The 19,685-nt window shown below is 43.8% G+C and overlaps 1 protein-coding gene across 3 annotated transcripts in view; it reads left to right on the top strand.

The window, feature by feature from the left end:
• The first annotated feature begins 238 nt into the window (after positions 1-238).
• Positions 239-19,685, top strand: part of PIK3CG (phosphatidylinositol-4,5-bisphosphate 3-kinase catalytic subunit gamma) — a 29,001-nt gene continuing 9,554 nt past the window's right edge. The window contains exons 1-6 of one of the 3 annotated variants that reach the window (XM_083463386.1): positions 239-1,202; positions 9,284-11,275; positions 14,520-14,585; positions 14,703-14,928; positions 17,181-17,284; positions 18,174-18,320. In XM_083463386.1, the coding sequence (XP_083319512.1) occupies positions 9,296-11,275; positions 14,520-14,585; positions 14,703-14,928; positions 17,181-17,284; positions 18,174-18,320 (2,523 nt within the window). In that variant the 5' untranslated portion in view covers positions 239-1,202; positions 9,284-9,295. Of the gene's footprint in view, positions 1,203-5,625; positions 5,685-5,800; positions 5,954-9,283; positions 11,276-14,519; positions 14,586-14,702; positions 14,929-17,180; positions 17,285-18,173; positions 18,321-19,685 lie in introns of those variants that run through there. The other 2 variants (XM_083463385.1, XM_083463387.1) reach the window with 2 other exon arrangements.

Consider the following 19,685-nt stretch of genomic DNA (forward strand, 5'->3'; position numbering starts at 1 on the left):
TACGGACTCATTGTTAAAACCGTGTTTATGGAAGACAATCTTACTTGATACGAGTGATCGTCAAAGAAGAGGAAGAAATGGAATGTAGAAATGCTTACTTCTGATTAAACATGCACAAGGTCAGGCTGCTGAAAAGGTGGCATATAAGTTTTAATTATTATTTTGTTTGCATCCATTTCAAGAGACAAGGAAGTGCATCTCTAGGCTGCAGTGCAGAGACCACTAACTTGAAACCTGCCTTGTTTTTGCCTCTTATGTTTTTTTTGGGTTTTAACCTTTTATTGTAAACCGCCCAGAGAACTTAAGACAATTGTACAGTTTAGAAGCATAACTTCTGATGAATAGGCCAACTTATGTGTTTCCAGCTTATCTATTGGGTGGACAAGATAAAAATGCAGTTGTGAGGACCTTCCCTAAGAAAGAGTGCTGTGTCTTCCTAGGGAAGAGTCGGAATCTTCAGTTTGTTTTTATGCGTTTTTATTATTATTTAGGCCTCACATAACTTTATTCAGTTGTGCACGGATTCCTTCCCTTTCTAACGTTTTGCCTTTTAACTTCTGTTTAAGAGAGGATCCGTTCCTCGCTCTCCGACGGGTTCGCATTTTTATTTAGCTCGTTTCTTCCGCGAACTCGTCTGGGCCTCGGACTGGCGGCCCTTACTCTGCCCTGGACTCTTCAGGGGGCCAAACTTGGCTTTTCGCCCCGCGACAGACAGTTGAGGGCCGGTGAGGAAGAAAACTCCTGCCGAACTTGTCCGTGGCCCTGGGCGGCCTCTCCGCGCCTTCGCCTCCGGCCGGTGAACGCGACCCTCCTGCGGCCCCGGCCGGGCCCTGCAGCGGCCTCCCTTCTGGCGGATCCTTTCCCCGCAGAACGAGCCGCCCGGCGCTGGCTCGGGCCTACCCTCTTCCCGCCTTTCCTAGGCCGCGCTGCCTTTCGCCTTTCGGGAGGAAGGGGGCGAGAGAGAGGCCTCCGCCGCCTGGGCAGGTGCTGGGCAGCTCCCGCCCTCCGGCCTGAAGGAAGCCGAGGCTCCTCAGAGGCGTTTCTGGGAAGGGCCCTGCCGGGGCAACGAGAGGACGCGGGGGCAACCGAGCCGGCCGCCGGCCATGTAAACAAGCGCAGCCCTCGCTGCGGGGCTCAGGCAGGCAGGCAACCTGCGTGCGCGGCGGAAGGCAGGCGGGCTCGCTCTCCCCTTGGCGGCCTCAGTAAGTAGAGCGAGGAACCCGGGGGGAGGAGGAGGAGGGCAGCGTGCATGTGTGGATGCGTGGACGCGTGTGTGCTCGTCGCCCTGCTCCGACGTTCTCTCTGGCGGCGACTTCCTCCTCCTCCTCCATAAAGTCGTACCTGCCGCTCATCCAGCTCCTCACCTGGAGGAGGAAAAGCGGCAGGCAAAACTCTCCGCCTAACTTTGGGGTAGTTGGGTCTCTCCGTCTCGCGGCAGTGAGAAAAGTTTGCTAGAAAGTTGAATGATCGGTTGGGCCTCTCGCTAGTCTCGTGTTAAAAATTACTGTAGTTTCATTCTGGTGCGCTGCTGCTGTAATAGGGAATTCAGGGGAAAATAATAATTAAAAAATTGATGTTCTAAAAATTAATAGTTGGAAAGGTATTGTGTCAAAAAGACACACACACACACACGGAGGTTTTGGTAGATGTAAATGAAACTTTTTGCTGATTAAGACACCCCCCCCCCCAACACACAAATTTTTCACTGCTATCCCTGGTCTCAAAGAGAGTAAGAAATAGATTGTGAGAGTAGTTCGGTGTTTTTGTGTTGGAAGTTATTACAAATGTAAAGGGCACAAAGTGTTTTAGACTCTTGCCATGCGTTTCTAAGGCCTTTTGTAGTTTCTCGAACTCTGCCCCATTTTTTTAGGCTCCGGTTTAAGCTCCTGTTCCTGGAAATGCCTTTACACAAGCAAAAGCTCTATTCAAGGGACTGTGTATAAGTATTTGCATGGCTAGAGATGGCATACATTAGGGCATGGGCGAATGCCTTTTTGAAACACAACTCTCCTCCTGCTTGGTGTTTAGGAGATGTCAGGCGCAGTTTCTTTGGAAGTATATTTTAGTAATAAAAAAATTCAAATGAGCAGTAACATATTCAAAGTTATTTGTGTGCTTTAACATTCATTTCTACAAATGAAGACCAGTTTCCTCCTTGGTCAGTCTGTCACACTTACCAGTGTTCAATACTAACTTCATTAATGATAGGGCTCTGTATAAGCTATCACAACTCAAACAGGTGCCTTGCAGGTGCTTTTTCTTGCCTAAGTCAAACTGTGGTTTTAGCAAGGTGTTCTGAGTTAGAGCAAGGGCTCCCTGAAGCAAGGACTCTGTTGATTCAGGTCACCAAAAAAGCAAATCGAAGCAAATTGAAATTGATAAAGGTGATCCCCTGTGAATTGAAGTGCAGGAGAAAAGTAGCTTCTTTTGATGAACAGATCTAGTTTTTCATTGGAGGCAGTTATTTTACCAGGGATCTCCAATTACTGTACAGTGCTTTTGGGAGATGGATGTTGACATAAATAATTTGTTCCATGTGCTTGTTGCAAGTCCGTCCATTCCCTGCCTTATTGTTCCAGGCACATGTGAAACTGTCAAATGTTTCATATAACCAGAACCATGATTTAGGCTCTTCTCTTTATTACACGCTGTTCTATTATCTTAACAATTCAAATATTGCATGAACAGGTTGAAAGTCAAAGCAGCTTAAGTGCCAGATTGTTGGGCCCTGGGTGGTAATGCTGGAAACAATACATGTTAGTTTATAGGTTCCCTTGTCAATGGAGTATCTTGATTGATTTGTCAATGCCTTGTCTCACCTTACGATGAAAACAAGCATTGCTATGACAGTGAGGATTCCTTGGCCTTGGTGCAGCAGTTTGGTGGTTGCAAGGATGAAAAGGACTAGCCTCCAGTGTTTGAGATCCAGCAGGCCTTTTGGTGCATTGAATATGCTTCAGATGCATAGTGTGGACCTGCTAACCAGTGATGAGAGTAGCATCCCAGGTTAGATAACAATTGCATCACTCATATGATGAAGATGGATGTTCTGCCTTAATAGCTGAGCGCGGGATCTTTCTGTATCCCTGTCAATTGCAAGAGATACTTAGCATTCACAGCCAAGTGCAAAGCAGAGTAAGGACCAGCTTCCAGAATTCTTAAAACATTTTAGTTACAGCCTTTAAACGAATCATCACCTACTCATTTTCTTTTCCACCACATGCTTGCCTCCTTCAGGCACAGCCAGAGTTCATGCTCAATGAGAAGTGGGAGGTGTTAAGTGGCTTTAAATTACTGATGTTGCTACTTGCTCCACCCCTTATAAGGTAGAAAACATGGGTGAAATCCCTTGCTGTCAGGTGCCTGCTAAGTGGGCTGGATCCAAATGAGTTCACTGCTGTGACTGCACATTGTCTTTTGTTTTGTTTTGCTTTGTTCCCTTTCAGAGTTGCCCTTGCAGGTTTTTATGTCAAGAAAATACTTTCTGTGAATATGGCAAATTGTTTCTACCACAAAGATTGCCCCCCCCCCCCAGCAGAGCTTGTTAGCTTCGAAGCTCATTCTTGACTCTGACAGAATTAGGTACAAATTGACAAAATCATTAGAGGAGACTGGGTTCATCTTAACAGCAAGCACTTTTTTTCTTCTGGGAAAATACAATGTTTCAGTGATATTAGCAAATTACATAGTTCAGGACAGCAGTATTTTGGGACAGCAAAATATCTTCTTGCAAGTGGGCCCTCTGCAAGATTTCGGGGGGGCACTCAGATTTGGGTGGGAATAACCAAAAACCCAGTACATGTCATTGTGGGTGACTAGCTGTCTTGGTCTAGACTAGTACCCATCAATCAAAAAGCACATGTCTGGAACCTGTAATCGTTTTATTAAAAGACTGCAGATCTTCTCATCAATTGATGGTGTGTACCATCTGTATTCTTGCAGGCCCCGAAACCTTCCCTCCATTTTTATTTCCCAGAGCAGTAGTCTGTAGATGCTTGCTCTATTCCAATGATCTTGGTGCTCTGCATCGCTTCTGTTACTAATAACATATATCAAAAACAAGCCCAGTTCCTTCATTTGTTGACTTCCTTAGATTGCTTGCTTAAAAGAGGAAATACTGGTTCATATAACACTAAACCATCCACACTATTTGGATGACTTAGGCTGCATACGCACCATAGATTTAAAGCACATTGCTTCTTAAAGGAATCCTGGGAACTGTAGCTTTGTGAAGGATAAACTATCGTTCCCAGGATTCTTTTTGGGAAGAGGGTGGGGCAGATGTACCGGTACTTTAAATGTATGGTTTGTATGTAGCCCTAGTGGCTTGCATGCTCCTCTCTCCCTGAGCCATGCTTGCTTTTAGTTTCAAATAATCTGGGTGTAGTGAGTCCTGGTTAGCAACAAACAGTGGTTACAGTAGTTGCTAGCCAAGCCAGCTTCATGCCATAAAGGGATGGGTAATCAAGCAGGCTTGTTTAGCAACTAACCATTGCTTGTTTTAAACCAGAATTCCTGGCTCGGGCATAAGTAGCAGTGTGGGATAGGAGCATGTACTTCAGTTAGGCTTGCTGAGGCTCATTAATGTGATGCTCAGCTTTGGTTTAGTATAATAATAATAATAATAATAATAATAATAATAATAATAATATTACTTTTACCCTGCCCATCTGGCTGGGTCTCCCCAGCCACTCTGGGTGGCTTCCAACAGGAGATTAAAAACACATCTAGTGTTAGATCTGAACCAGACAGTTTTACAGCTTAAGCAACATGGTGTGTGTTTATCCAATTACAGTAGTACCTTGGATTAAGAAGAGTCCGGTTTAAGAAGAATTGGTTAACAAACTCTGCAAAACCAGAAATAGTGTCTTGGTTTGAGAACTTTACCTCGGTCTAAGAACAGAATCCGAACGGCGGAAGGGCACCGGCGGCAGGAAAGCACGCCTCAGTTTAAGAATGGTTTTGGTTTAAGAACGGACTTCTGGAATGGATTAAGTTCGTAAACCGAGGTACTGTACCACTGTACTGATAGTTATTATTAACAAGTTACTAGCAGGCCAGTGTTTCTCAGACTTTTTGAGCTCGGTCCCACCCTTCTAAGCTTGATTTAACATCTAGCTTCCCCAACCCAGTAGCAATAATTTGTTCTACACATAAGCATGTTGTGTGCATTCAGCCTGCTGCTATGTGCAAGGATCTATGGGTGGGCTCATGAATCCAACATTGGCATTAGAAAAAGAGTAGGACAGAGTATCTCTGATCCCTCCCAAATCACACATAGGGAAGTGCCATTAGTACAAAGCAGATGCACTCTGCAAAATGTATTGGGATGGGACAGACTTCTAGATCCAACATGGATCACGGAGGACTCTCTGTCAGGGGGCATTTAACCCAGCTAAATCTTGGTGACTGTTGGGAAGAAGGCTGCACCTGCCTCAGAGTCGAATCCCTCCCTGGAACTTCATAGAATCCACTCCAAGTGTTCTGTGCCTCCCAAGGAGGCATGGTGCAGTTGGTGATCCACTAAACTTAGAATAGTTTATTACCAAATATGATTCACAGTCTGCTGTTTTCCTTTATGCTGAATTAATTCATTTCCTATTTATTCTTTTGGGCAACTTTTAGCATATGTCTCCACATGTATGCGTGAAAAACCGGTTCCTCTTTTGAAAGTTGCTATTACGGTAAGCATGTATTTGACTGCTCGTAACAGGAAAAGCATCAAATATATATATATATTGCAATCCTCTTTATAACCAAGTGGGTTAAAGCTTCCTTCCTGGTTACTAGAGCACTTCCTTTGCATCTGCTTATGAAGACAAACAAGAAAAGCGGAACAGCCTACACAAACTACTCTTCATGTTGTGAATGATTGTCATTTTAAAGCAGCCAGACTTAAAATCTGTACAGATGAGTCTTTTCCAGGAGCTCAGTTTCTGCTTTGCAATTGGGGGTAATGTTTTGTTAAATGTTGCGTCCGTGTTTTAAAATGGTGTTTCCTATCAGCTGGCTCTTAGAAAACTAAGAATGCTGTTCAGCAATTTATGCCATCCCAATTTGGGTTGGTTGTGTTCCCATCTTCCTTTTGAAAGCTTTCTGGGGAGTTAAAGTCGGGGAAGGGGTTACCGACAGGTAGGTTTGTGCATTTATAATCCTTTCTGAAAAAAATGCTATTGTTGAGCAACACAGTTCTATATAAGAAGGGGAAACTAAACCAGGGATAGTCTAGGTTGGTTAACTTTCATTTCATTGGATGCAGCAGAATTGAAACAGTAAGGACATTAGCAGATAAGGTGAAAGACAGAATGTACTTGAGACAAACGGGGGGGGGGGGGGAATCCAGCCTTCTCTGCTTGTGGCTGCTCCTTGAAAATAATATACTGGACGAGATGGTTTTAGGTCTGATCTTAACATTGTTGTTGTTGTTTTAAAACCCTCTTGCCTGTGCATTTTGATCTTCTGTGGAGTCTTTTTACCTCTCTTTTACAAGCTGTGTTACTGTTTTGACAATTCTTGTGTTTTATTGTAAATGTAGTCAATATAGAGAGATATACATGGGACAGCTAAATTATTAAGTACATACTTTCTGATCTGCATACTGATTCAATTAGTGAGTAAAGGCATTGTTAAATATTATTGTTATCCAGGAACACGAGGCTGATAATTCAAGAGTGCTTCTAGGGTTTTAGCATATCTAGGAAAGGTTGCCAACTTAAATATTTGGAAAGGTTGTGCTTAATTTCCTATTAAAGAAAACTGACATAAATTGTGGTGTTGATGGGATGGGAAAGAATATTAACATCTCTTATGCAGGGCTGTAAAAATATTTTGAGTTCCCAGGCTTCAGCTTTAGTATTTTAGGAGCCAGAATAAAAACTGTGTGGCTGAGCACAACCAAACCCTGGGGATTTATTTTTTTTTAACTTTGGGTAATTATCACAATAGCCTAGCAAACATTATTTGAGTGAATGGCATGCGACTTATAATTTAACGTTATTATAATGGGCATTTTTGGGTGCTTTTTTGAGTGCTGACTGTGTTTTATTTAAGAACCAACCAAGCAGAAAGTCTAATTTTTTAAAAAAAAATGATAACTGAAGCTGCTGAATAGCAGAGAAAATGGTTCCAAGATGAAGTTCTATTCCTGAAGCTAAGCAGGTTTTGGCCTGGTCAATATCTGGATGAGTATCCTGTTCTTCCGTTGTTTACACAGTCTTTCCCTTGATCTGGAATTTCTGTTTTAGTCGCTGTGTGGTGTTGTTAATGAGTTTGCTTTACTGTATATTTTAACAATTTAAATGTTTCTGTAACTTGCATTTATACTTTGCAAATGGCTTAGAAGCCTACATATGAGTTTGTTGATGATATAAATGAAATAGAAAGCATTCACTCAACCAAGAAAGAATCTCTTTAACCTTGAGGTTTAGGGTTCACAGACTCAAATCTGAAGTTTGAAGATCAGTATAGTGTTGTGGTACAATCTGAAAGCTTTTCTATATGTCATCTGCTGCCGTTATGAGGCAATAGATTATATATAAAAACCCTACTTTGAGTTGGATCTAGACATGCCCTTCTGCAAACTGAAGAGCTCCTTTCATTGACAGAAGGGATTCTGATCCAGTAGATCAGTGGTTTCCAAAGTAGGTGGGGGGCAGTGGGATTACCAGGCACTAGGAAGCAAGTGTGTGTGTGTGCTGTAAGTAAAAATGACTATCAGACTTTGAAGAGCTGGTTTCAATGGATTAAATTCAATTTTGTTGGATAAAATAAATATAAAATTCCACTGGATTTTCAATAAATGTAAAATTAATGTTTACTGTTTGAATTTTATTGGGTTATTATCTTTCCTTGGGGGGAGGGTGTTCAAACTGCTGTTTGGAATAATGGTTTTCATAGGAAATTTCATAGGATAGGGGGCATTGGTCCAAAAAAGAATGGGACTTCAGTAGAGGCTCCCTTTCAGCTGCCCCTTTCACCAGGGGGCAAAACAAAGACCCAGTTTGGCACTCCCCATGCACATTCGCATACACACACAGGCTGGGAACCTCAAGGGCACCTCTCTGGAGTCTTCATCTGGGGCAGAAAACCTGGCTAGCCCCCGCCCCACCTTGTACTACTCCCACCCTATGCCATATGGTACCCCACCCTCTGATATGCTTTCCGAAGGGCATGGGGTGGCTGCAGGGGAAGATGAAATCAAGAAGAGTTGTGTCCTCTGCTGCTAAGAGGAGAAATCCATTAGTGGAACTCCACTTGTGATTAGTGCGGATACAACCCATTCTATCCAGCCTTTTTGGCTGGGTTGCATCCAATTTTTCCTGAAGTTAAGCTGTTTTAAATACTATTGAAGGAACTCAAAGGGACTTAAAAATGCTTTAACTTTGGCTGGCTCGTGTCTGCTGTCATTTATGTAAACCTGATGGTGATGATTGAATTCAATGAAAATGCAGCAGAAAAAAATTAACTGAAAATTAAGCAGAACTATGCTGATAACAGGGGACGCGGGTGGCGCTGTGGGTAAAACCTGAGCGCCTAGGGCTTGCCGATCGCATGGTCGGCGGTTCGAATCCCCGCGGCGGGGTGAGCTCCCGTCTTTCGGTCCTAGCTCCTGCCCACCTAGCAGTTCGAAAGCACCCCTTAGTGCAAGTAGATAAATAGGTACCGCTTTATAGCAGGAAGGTAAACGGCGTTTCCGTGTGCTGCACTGGTGCTGGCTCGCCAGAGCAGCTTCGTCACGCTGGCCACGTGACCCAGAAGTGTCTCTGGACAGCGCTGGCCCCCGGCCTCTTAAGTGAGATGGGCGCACAACCCTAGAGTCGGACACGACTGGCCCGTATGGGCAGGGGTACCTTTACCTTTTTATGTTGATAACGGGACACGGGTGGCGCTGTGGGTTAAACCACAGAGCCTAGGACTTGCCCATCAGAAGGTCGGCAGTTCGAATCCCCGCGACGGAGTGAGCTCCCGTTGCTCGGTCCCTGCTCCTGCCCACCTAGCAGTTCGAAAGCACGTCAAAGTGCAAGTAGATAAATAGGTACCGCTCCGGCGAGAAGGTAAACGGTGTTTCCATGCACTGCTCTGGTTCGCCAGAAGCGGCTTAGTCATGCTGGCCACATGACCCGGAAGCTGTACACCAGCTCCCTTGGCCAATAAAGTGAGATGAGTGCCGCAACCCCAGAGTCGGTCACGACTGGACTTAAGGTCAGGGGTCCCTTTAACCTTACCTTTTTATGCTGATAACAAAAGACTAAAAATGACCTGCTCTTTTCTCTTGTGTTCCTAGTCTTCCTGTGGTATGGAGTTGGTGAGCAGTGAACAACCTGTTGTTATGAGAGACGACAACAAACGAAGAAGGAGAAGGATGAAGCCACACTCCACAGCAAGCAACTTGTCTTCAACTGAATTGATATCCATTGAGTTCATTCTCCCTACAAGCAACATGCTAATAGATATAGCCAGCAACTGTACAGTAGAGCAGATGAAAGCACAAGTTTGGATGCGAGCAATAGAGAGGAATCAGACCTCGGATTTCTACCATAAATTCACTCCAGATCAATTTGTTCTTCAGTACCAAAAGAAGGGACAGTGGTATGAAATTTACGACAAACATCAAATAATACAGACACTTGACTGTATATTGTATTGGAAAGTGCTACAGAAGAAAGTGGGCAAAATTCATGTGATCCAAAAGCAGAAGCCCACAGAGGACGTTCAGAAGTTTCAAAAGCAACTCAATTATTTGATTGGCTATGATGTTACTGATGTCAGTAATGTTCACGATGACGAGCTGGAATTTGCTCGACGCAGGCTAGTCACTCCACGGACAATTGAAGTAACCTGCAGAGATCCAAAATTGTATTCAATGCACCCTTGGATTACATCCAAACCACTCCCAGACTACTTGCTTAGTAAAATTGTCAATAATAATATTTTAATAAATATACACAGAGGAACAACTAGCCAAAAGATTAAAGTACCTATTGATGACAGTCCAGATCTCATCCTTCAGAGTTTTTTCACCAAAATGGCAAAGAAGAAATCTTTGATGAATATTCCTGAAGATTACAGTGAGCTGAACTTTGTTCTGAGGGTGAGTGGCAGGGATGAGTATATTGTAGGAGACACACCTCTCAAAAACTTCCACTGGATAAGGCAGTGCCTCAAGAATGAGGATGAAATTCACCTGGTCCTGGATGAGCCACCTGACCCAAACCAGGATGAGGTGCAAAAAGAGGAGTGGCCCTTAGTGGACGACTGCACTGGAGTGTCAGGATACCATGAACAGCTGACAATAGATGGCAAGGATCATGAGAGAGTATTCACTATATCATTGTGGGATTGCAACAGGAAATTCAGGGTCAAAATAATTGGCATTGATATCCCTGTGCTTCCAAGAAACACAGACCTTACTGTATTTGTTGAGGCTAATATTCAACATGGCCAGCAGCTCCTTTCACAGAAAAGAACTACAGCTAAACCATTTACTGAAGAAGTCCTGTGGAATACTTGGCTTGAGTTTGATATCAAGATCAAAGACTTGCCCAAAGGGGCACTTCTGACCCTGCAGGTATATTGTGGCAAAGCACCAGCTTCGTCTGCAAAGGCTAACCTCCATTTGCATGATTCCCCAAGTTCTGACGCTAAATGCAAAACCCAGCTTCTCTATTATGTAAACATTTTGTTGATAGACCACCGGTCCCTGCTCCGGACTGGTGACTACGTGCTTCATATGTGGAAATTTCCAGGCAAAGGGGAAGAGCAGGGAAGTATAAATGCTGATAAGCTTACTTCAGCCACAAATCCAGATAAAGACAATTCCATGGCTGTCTCCATTGTCCTGGACAAATACTGCCACCCCATAGCCTTGCCCAAGCACAAGATAGCATCTGATCCACAAGCGGACAGGGCCAGAGCTGAAATGCCCAACCAACTGCGCAAACAGCTTGAAGAGATCATAGCCACTGACCTGCTTAATCCACTTACCCCTGAAGACAAAGAGTTACTGTGGCATTTCCGATATGAAAGTATAAAGCACCCAAAGGCATACCCTAAGCTGCTTAGCTCTGTGAAATGGGGACAGCAAGAAATAGTAGCTGAAACATACCAATTATTATCCAAGAGAGATGCTTGGGATCAAAGCACCTTGGATGTTGGATTGACAATGCAACTTCTAGACTGCAACTTTTCCGATGAAAACGTGAGAGCAATGGCGGTGCAAAAACTGGAGGGTTTAGAAGATGATGATGTTCTTCATTATCTCTTGCAGCTAGTTCAGGTATGATGGATATTCATTCCATTTTTTCTTTTCTTTTTAAGGGAACATGAAAAGCTTTGGGCAGCATGATGGGCATACATCTATTGCCTGGTGCACCTGAATATGTGAACTGATCATATTGCCTTTCAGGTCCCACTCAGTTGGAATGAGGAATCTTTTTCAGCTTGAGGTGCACATTCTGTTCTGAACAGCCTTCCAGGGGGGACATGCCAAGGGTGGGTGGGGCCAGAAACAAAAGTGGGTGGAGCAGTTAATGTAAATTTCTCCTCTATGCAGGCTAATTTCCATGCACACTCTGTCCTCAGTCCTGGTAAGCAAAAAGCATTATCTGGGTTCCGTGACACATTTCATCCAGGCAAAAATGCTCAGGTTGACTCCTGGACTTGAGGTTCTCCAGTACTAAGTGATATGACTTATGTCTGTTGTGTCCATTCAGAAGTGCAAGTTTCTAATTAATTTTGCAGCTATCCATTGCTCAGCATAAATGTATGGAGTAGTCAATATATCCAAAGTTCTCTTTTTAACCACAGAATCTTTGCTTGTGTAAGAGTAGTAGAACAGCATTCTAACCAACCAATGTGCTTTTGTATACCTCCATCCCCTATAGGATTCTTGTTTTGCTGCCGGCTTTTCTTTGTATGTCAACCATTTTGGTATATCTTCTTGAAATGAAAGGAAGTATATCAGTTGTTTTAATAATTCCCAAGGGCATAATTTAAAGGAGGGAAATGCTAGCTTGTGTTTAGGTCAAAGTAGCCTGTGTTGCGCTGAAAAATTACAATTCCTCTTGTCAGCTGACAAATGTACCCTTGGTGAAAATGCCCCAGTGTGGTAAAATTGCATGTTACATCTTAAAATGAAATGTGTTTCAGAACACAGCAGCTTCCTGACTTGCACACGTTTGCAAGGTTCTTTTAACACAAGAACCCTGTGGAGAAAAGTAATTTTGTGTTAGTTTATTATCCTCAAAAAGTAGTCACATGAATTTGTCTATTATCAGGGCTTGGGAGATTATGAAATTGATGGACCAAGTGGCTCTTTACTCTCCTATTATAAAAGGCAGAATGCTGAGGAGTGGCATTGCAGTGAGAAGTAGAATAATCCCTGCAATTGCTCATATCACGTGGTCTTGTAACTTTTATTGGCAAATGAAGTTTCTCGATCATAAAAAAATGATGAAAATGCTTTTGAATTTGGTGAGAATTCTACTTTTGACACAATCCTGTCTAACACCCCCCTCCCAAGTATTTCATTTAGGCTGCAATCCTAACCCCATTTACCTGGGAGTAAAGCCTGTTAAATTCAATAGGACCTCCACAGTGGTGAACAACAGATCGAAATGCAGTAGGATAAAAACACATCCAAATTTACCAAACCAAGACAACAATCCATCAATCAAAACAGCAGGATCGGGGAACTCATCAATTTCTCATCAATTGTGATAAAAAGGGAGAGTCAAGCCAGAAGAATGTCATTTCTTTTTTTGATGGAGTTACAAGCTTGGTGGATCAGGGGAATGCTGTGGACATAGTGTATCTTGATTTCAATAAGGCTTTTGACAAAGTCCCCCATGATATTCTTGTGAGAAAGCTGGTTAAATGTGAGTTTAATGAGATAACTGTTAGTTGGATTTGTAGCTAGTTGACTGACTGAACCCAAAGAGTACTCATTAATGCTTCCTCCTCATCCTGGAAAAAAGTGAAAAGGGGGGCACTGCACGGTTGTCCTGGGCCTGTTGTTGTTCAACGTCTTTATAAACGACTTGAATGAATGAATTGAGGAGATGCTAATTAAATTTGCAGATGACACCAAACTGGGAAGGGGTAGCTAATGCTGCAGAAGACAGAATCGGAATTCAGTATGACCTTAACAGAGACTTGGACCTAAACTAACAAAATGAAATTCAATAGGGACAAATGTAAGGTTCTGCACTTAGGCAGAATATAGGATGTGTGACACCTGGCTGACTAGTAGTATATGTGAAAAGGATCTAGGGGTCTTAGTGGATCACAAGCTTAACATGAGTCATCATGAGAGGTACTGTATAGTGTCCAGATCAAGGGAAGTAATAGTACCACTTTATTTTGCGTTTGTCAGACCACACATGGAATACTGTGTCCAGTTCTGGGTGCCACAATTTAAGAAAGATGTTGACAAGCGGGAACGTGTGCAAAGGAGGGCAACCAAGATGATCAAGGATCTAGAAACTAACCTTGGAGAAGAATATTTGAGGGAGTTGGGTATCTTTAGCCTAGAAAAGAGGAGGCTAAAAGGAGATATGATAGCTAACTTTGATTATCTGAAGGGCTGTCCCATGGAAGATGGAGCAAGCTGCTCTCGAACCAAAGGCTTCAAGTCACAAGAAGGGAGATTCTGACTAAATGTCAGGAAGAACTTTCTGACAGTAAGAGCTGTTTGACTGTGGAATGAACTGCCTCAGGAGGTTGTGGACTGGCCTTCCTTGGAGGTTTTAAAGCAAAGGTTGGATGGCCCTCTGTCATGGATACTTTAGCTGAGATTCCTGCATAGCAAGGGGTTGGACTAGATGACCATAGGGGGCCCTTCCAGCTCTACAATGCTATGATTAGCTCCCCCCACAGCTCATGGGACAAATTTGACAGGGGGTGGAGCTGGACCTGTCAATCACCTGAAGACACATTGACACCAGGTGATTTTTTATTTTTGCCTGCCCCTTTCAAAGCACTGCCTTGCCCAGTGCTTTGTCAACCAGCTGACTGGTGGTGGTGCCCTGCAAACGTGCTTTTCTCTGTCCCACAGTTCAGGTGTAGGGCATCTTGGCTGAAAGCAACTAGAACATCATTATTTGCTCTGGCATTTCCAGGATGTTAGTTGTTGACAAGCTACTAAGCTGTAGCTTTGCTAGAGCTTTAAGAAGTGGTCGTTTTACTTTCATATTTTTATCTGCTCTTGTTCTGTCTTGCCACACTTAGTAAAGGGACGATGGATTCTGAGTCAAAATGGTCTGCATGTTTAACTTTCTGATTGTGTCTTTAAAAATCAAAGCATAATCAAACCCATAAACAAATTGTATGTGTGTGTATTCTATCCTGATGTGCACCCCACCCCTGGTTACGGTCACCTTAATAATCTTACATTGTATTTGACATTAATGGTATGTAGACCAAAAAAACTGGAACTGGAAAGAAAAGATGTCTTTGTCTCACATACTGCACAGAAATTAAATGAAATCAATCTCCACTTACTTTTGTTATCTGTTTTTCAGGCTGTGAAATTTGAGCCTTATCATGACAGTGCATTAGCCCGATTTCTTCTAAAACGAGGCTTAAGGGTAAGTATTCTAAACTCCTTCAAGAAAATGAAATGTACAAATACCGCCAGAATTAAGACTTTTTAATTGAGAAGATAATCTCATCTTTTAATACGTTCTCTTCCTCCCACTCAATAGAACAAAAGAATAGGACACTTTTTGTTTTGGTTTTTGAGAAGCGAGATTGCGCAGTCCATGCACTATCAGCAAAGGTTTGCTGTGATCCTGGAAGCTTATCTGAGAGGCTGTGGGAAAGCCATGCTGCAAGACTTTATGAAGCAGGTTCAAGTAACTGAGCTGTTGCATAAAGTGACAATGGACATGAAGTCAGTTTCTGCGGAAAAGCACGACGTCACACCTCAAGGTACGTGCAGATCTTCTAAGCACAATCTCACCTGTATTTTAAGCTTTTATTGTGTGTAATGCAGGGATAGGGAAGCTGTGGCCTTTTGATTTTTCCTGAACTACAAATCCCATCATCCTTTGCTATTTGGCTAGGCGCTCGGGGGCTGATAGGAGGTAGAGTCTCAACAATTTCAGGAAGGCCACCAGCACCATACCTCTGGTGTAATGAAAGGTAACTTGCAAAATTCTGTGGTGCATTTGCATCCTTGGTAGGCAGTGCAAAATGGAAAGTTGCAAATGGTTCACTTTTTGTTTTTATACGGCTTATGAAGACCATTTCCCCCCAACCAAGTGTTTCATTCACCTGCTATTTTCAGAACTTTTTATGGTCTGCTCTTTTTAAACCATTGCATTTTTACTGATGGTTTAGTGCTGCCATTCTAGTGTTGTGTGTGTAATGATGTTTTGAAACGATGTGTTTTGTTTATTTGTATTTTGTTCTCTTGGATGTTTCTTTGGTTGTCTTAACAGAAAAGCTGGATTAAGAGAATAATAATAGCCACCACCCCCTCATTTAGAGTAGCATCTTTGTTAGCATTTTCAATTCAGATGAGATGCTAATACTCTGGACACAATAGGTGTTCAATCTTGATTATGACTCCATAAACCAGGCATGTCCAAAGTCCGCTTCAGGGGCCTAATCCGGCCTGCCGGTCGGTTTAATATGGCCCCTGTGGCGGTTTATTTCCTAGGGTAAAATCTTCAACTTCAATCCAAAAGAAGTTCAACAACTCCAATCCTAAAAAAAGTTCAACAACTTTGGGGTAAAATCATAAGTAAAGCTCAACAACTTTGGTCGGCCCTTTGTTCGGCCAACACGGATGTTCATTACATCAAATCTGGCCCTCTTAGAAAAAAGTTTGGACACCACTGCCATAAACAGTAGTGGGGATCCTCCTGCCCATGGGACTAAATTAGACCCCCCAAACCACCCTTTTGTCCCATGTGGTCATTTTGGCCAAGCTATGATGACCAGTTGTGCTACTAATTTGGCTAAACCAAAAAAGAGAAAAAAGCTGCAGCCGCCTGCAAAACCCAGGCCTTGTATAGAGATCTGTGTATTGCTTTGAAGTCCCGTCGACCAGCTGATTGTTGGGGCTTCAAAGCACTGCACACATCTCTATGCAAGCACTGATAATAGATAGTTGAAATTTTCAAGGGCTTGCACTCACTTTGTTTAATTTCAGACTGTATGGGACCAAGTTTGTTTCAGACTTTCATATTCTGCTTAATTATTTGCAACTCTAAACATTGTACATAAAGCAATCCACACAAACTCCTACAGTAAAACGATAAAAAATGATCATAAAATGGATGCTTAAAATGCCTGCTGGAACAATAAAGTCTTAGTCATAAGCCTGAAATTTAGCTTGTTTAATCTCAGTTGGGAAGGAGTTTTGCACAATGCACAGCTTTCAGTGGGTCACCTGATGTTATTGTGACATTAGGTGATAGATTGGTGAGTAGTCCTGCTCAGTAGTCAGTGTTGGCCCATGAAGAGATGAAGTTCTATTGCTTTAGCTGGATCTGATTCTCCAGCACTGCCGGAAAAGTTCTAATTAATCTTAAGATTGGAGGCAAACACATCTTCCATTGGCAGTGGCGTAGCGTGGGGGGTGCCAGGGGTGCCGGCCGCACCGGGCGCAACATCTGGGGGGGCGCGCTCGCTGCCTCCGGAGTCGCCGAAGAGCCTCGGGCGCAGGCTGTAGCGGAGCCGCATGTCTCGCGGAACCGCCGAGCTGTGCGCGCGTCCGGGCTGAAGGCGCCCGGCAGGCAGCGGCTCTCAGCGCTCCCCGCGGAGGACGCGCCAGGCAGCCCCTCCTCACAGCCCCGCCTCCGCCGCTGCTGCTGCTGCTGCTGGGCTGTTGCATTTTCCTCGCCTCTCTGCCCCCCTCCTCCTCCGGGCAAGCGGCGTCGTTTCGGCGGCAGCGCCAGTGGCAACTCGCAGGTTAGGGGTTGGGGGGGCGCAAATAACTTGCCTTGCCCCGGGTTAGGGGGCGCAACTTACTTGCGTTGCCCCGGGTGCTGACAATTCACGCTACGCCGCTGTCCATTGGTACAGACTTTTTTATCCACTTCTGGTTAAGACGTAGGCTGGCTGAGTGTTGCTTACCATGGGACTAGCAATCTCTTGTCCAAGTTGCTGTCCACTATCTCCTGACTAATGGTTTCTGACTGCAGGCCTTTTTTTTTATAATTGTCACTCTTCAGTAATTGCACAGCTCAAACAGAAACTTGAGAAACTACAGGACAGCAAGTTTCCCGAATGCTTTAGAGTTCCATATGACCCTGGTCTGAAAGCAGGAGCACTTGTGGTAAATATTATTTTCTCAAATAATGAACCTGGGTGGTTGAGTTGTGAACAGAATTGGAGAAGAAAGTAGGATCCCTGAGAAGGAAGAGGGGGAGGTATCAGCATGATCAGGTGAACCCTAGGATATGCAGACGTACAAAACATTTGGTTTTTTAAAAAAATCCCAAAGATGTGAACAAATGAATGAATAAACTGCTTAGTGAGGACTGAGCATGCTCTGTTGTCTCCAGGAGTCATGGAATGTTGAGAGCCAGCTGGAAAATAAAACCGGGAGAGAGTAGCGCAGGGATGCTAGTCCTTTTCGCAGTGCCCAAGGGCTGCACTCAAAATTAGCTAACACTTTTGAGGGCTGCATCTCTCTATGGCACCCTTCCCCCAACACACTTCCACCCTCCCCTTCAGCAAGTTAATGGCAAGAGCAATTTCTCCATTAACTTGCATGGAGGCAAGAGGAAGGTTGCAGCCCTGAAAAGGGGGGGGGGGGCAAATCCCCCAACACAGACCTTGGGCTATGTGTGAAACACCCACCCCCCAATATAATTTTGGCAGATAATTTTAAAGACAGTTTTTTACATTTATGAACTCTGGGGGTATATCCATTACAGTGGTACCTCAGGTTACAGACGCTTCAGGTTACAGACTCCACTAACCCAGAAATAGTGCTTCAGGATAAGAACAGAAATCGGGCTCTGGCGGCACAGCGGCAGCAGCAGGCCCCATTAGCTAAAGTGGTGCTTCAGGTTAAGAACAGTTTCAGGTTAAGAACGGACCTCCGGAACGAATTAAGTACTTAACCCAAGGTACCACTGTATTTCAAAACGACTGTTAGATTTGTTAATCTTTGGACATCAGTTCTGGCTGTAGGAAATTTATGAATGTTTATCTTGCAGATAGAAAAGTGTAAAGTAATGGCATCCAAGAAAAAACCGCTTTGGCTAGAATTCAAATGTGCAGATCCCACGTCCTTATCCAATGAAACGATTGGCATCATCTTCAAACATGGAGATGACCTGCGACAGGACATGCTTATTTTACAGGTATTATCTGCATTATGTTGTGTTGTGAATTTGCAGGGGCGGAGGTAGCCCTGTACGCAAGATCCTTCTAACCACTGGGTCCAGCAAGCGTTTAAAATATAAGCCAGGCTAATTTCCTGATTGCCTGGGTGATGGGCCATTAAGAGAACAAAGGAAAGGGAACTCTGTGTGAGAAAATAGACTGATGGGCCCCCTCCTCCAGCTTGCAGTTAGGGTTAGGGTTAGACAAAGCCAGAGTTTAGAGTTTGCATTGGTGTGACCTAGAAGTAAAGCAGCAAGCGGGACAGAGAGTCAGAGCAACATTTGAGAGCAATGTTTGATTTCTGTTTGAATCCAAAGTTGCAGCTATGGGAGAAACAAGACCCTTTTAGGGTGTTAATGCTGTGAACCGCTTCATTGCTGGCTCAGGTTGTATAGATGTCATTTTTTGGTCATTTTTTTACCACAGTTTAATGCCTTAAATCATTGTTTCCAGACATTTGAGACTGGGTACATAATAATTACAGTGGTACCTCGGGTTACATACGCTTCAGGTTACATATGCTTCAGGTTACAGACTCCGCTAACCTAGAAACAGTACCTCAGGTTAAGAAATTTGCTTCAGGATGAGAACAGAAATTGTGCTCCGGCAGCGCGGCGGCAGCAGGAGGCCCCATTAGCTAAAGTGGTGCTTCAGGTTAAGAACAGTTCAGGTTAAGAACGGACCTCTGGAACGAATTAAGTACTTAACCTGAGGTACCACTGTACAGGCATACCCCAGAGATACTGCAAGTTCGGTTCATGGGCGTAGCCAGGATTTTTATTGCAGAGGCAGGCTTTATATGTTAGGAGGGGCAGAACCTCAGTTAGTTAAGTATTTTAATTGATTTTTATTGATTGGGGGGAGCTGGCTACGCCCATGGTTTCGTTCCAGACCATCGCAATGAAGCGAATATCACAATAAAGCAAGCCACACAATGTTCTTGGTTTCCCAGTGCGTATAAAAGTTATGGTTACATGGTCTGTTAACCCCCTGGCTGCAGGGGCAGGGGGGGGGGAGTAACCCAACTCCAGTCCCAGCCAGCTCCACTCCTGTGGTCAGAAGAGGTACTGCAGCAGCTCCAAGAACAATGGGGAAGGAATCCTAGTTGCAACTGCAGGATAGCCCAGGTAGCATTGCTTTCAAGGTGCAGTGTTGAACCCCTTCTCTATCTTCGATGAGAATGTAAATGGGGCTTCCTTATTCTGACTGGCTTGGAATAGCGTAGGTTCACCCAGCTTCTGGTTTCATTTTTACGAGGAATGTCTCAGCCCTTCACACGAATCAATGTCTTATGCAGAAAGATGACAATGAAATCAGGACAGAAAGATTTGTATACATTTCAC

Source organism: Podarcis liolepis (genome assembly GCF_965112155.1).
Source record: "Podarcis liolepis genome assembly, chromosome: 10".
In the NCBI taxonomy this organism is placed as follows: Eukaryota; Metazoa; Chordata; class Lepidosauria; order Squamata; family Lacertidae; genus Podarcis; species Podarcis liolepis.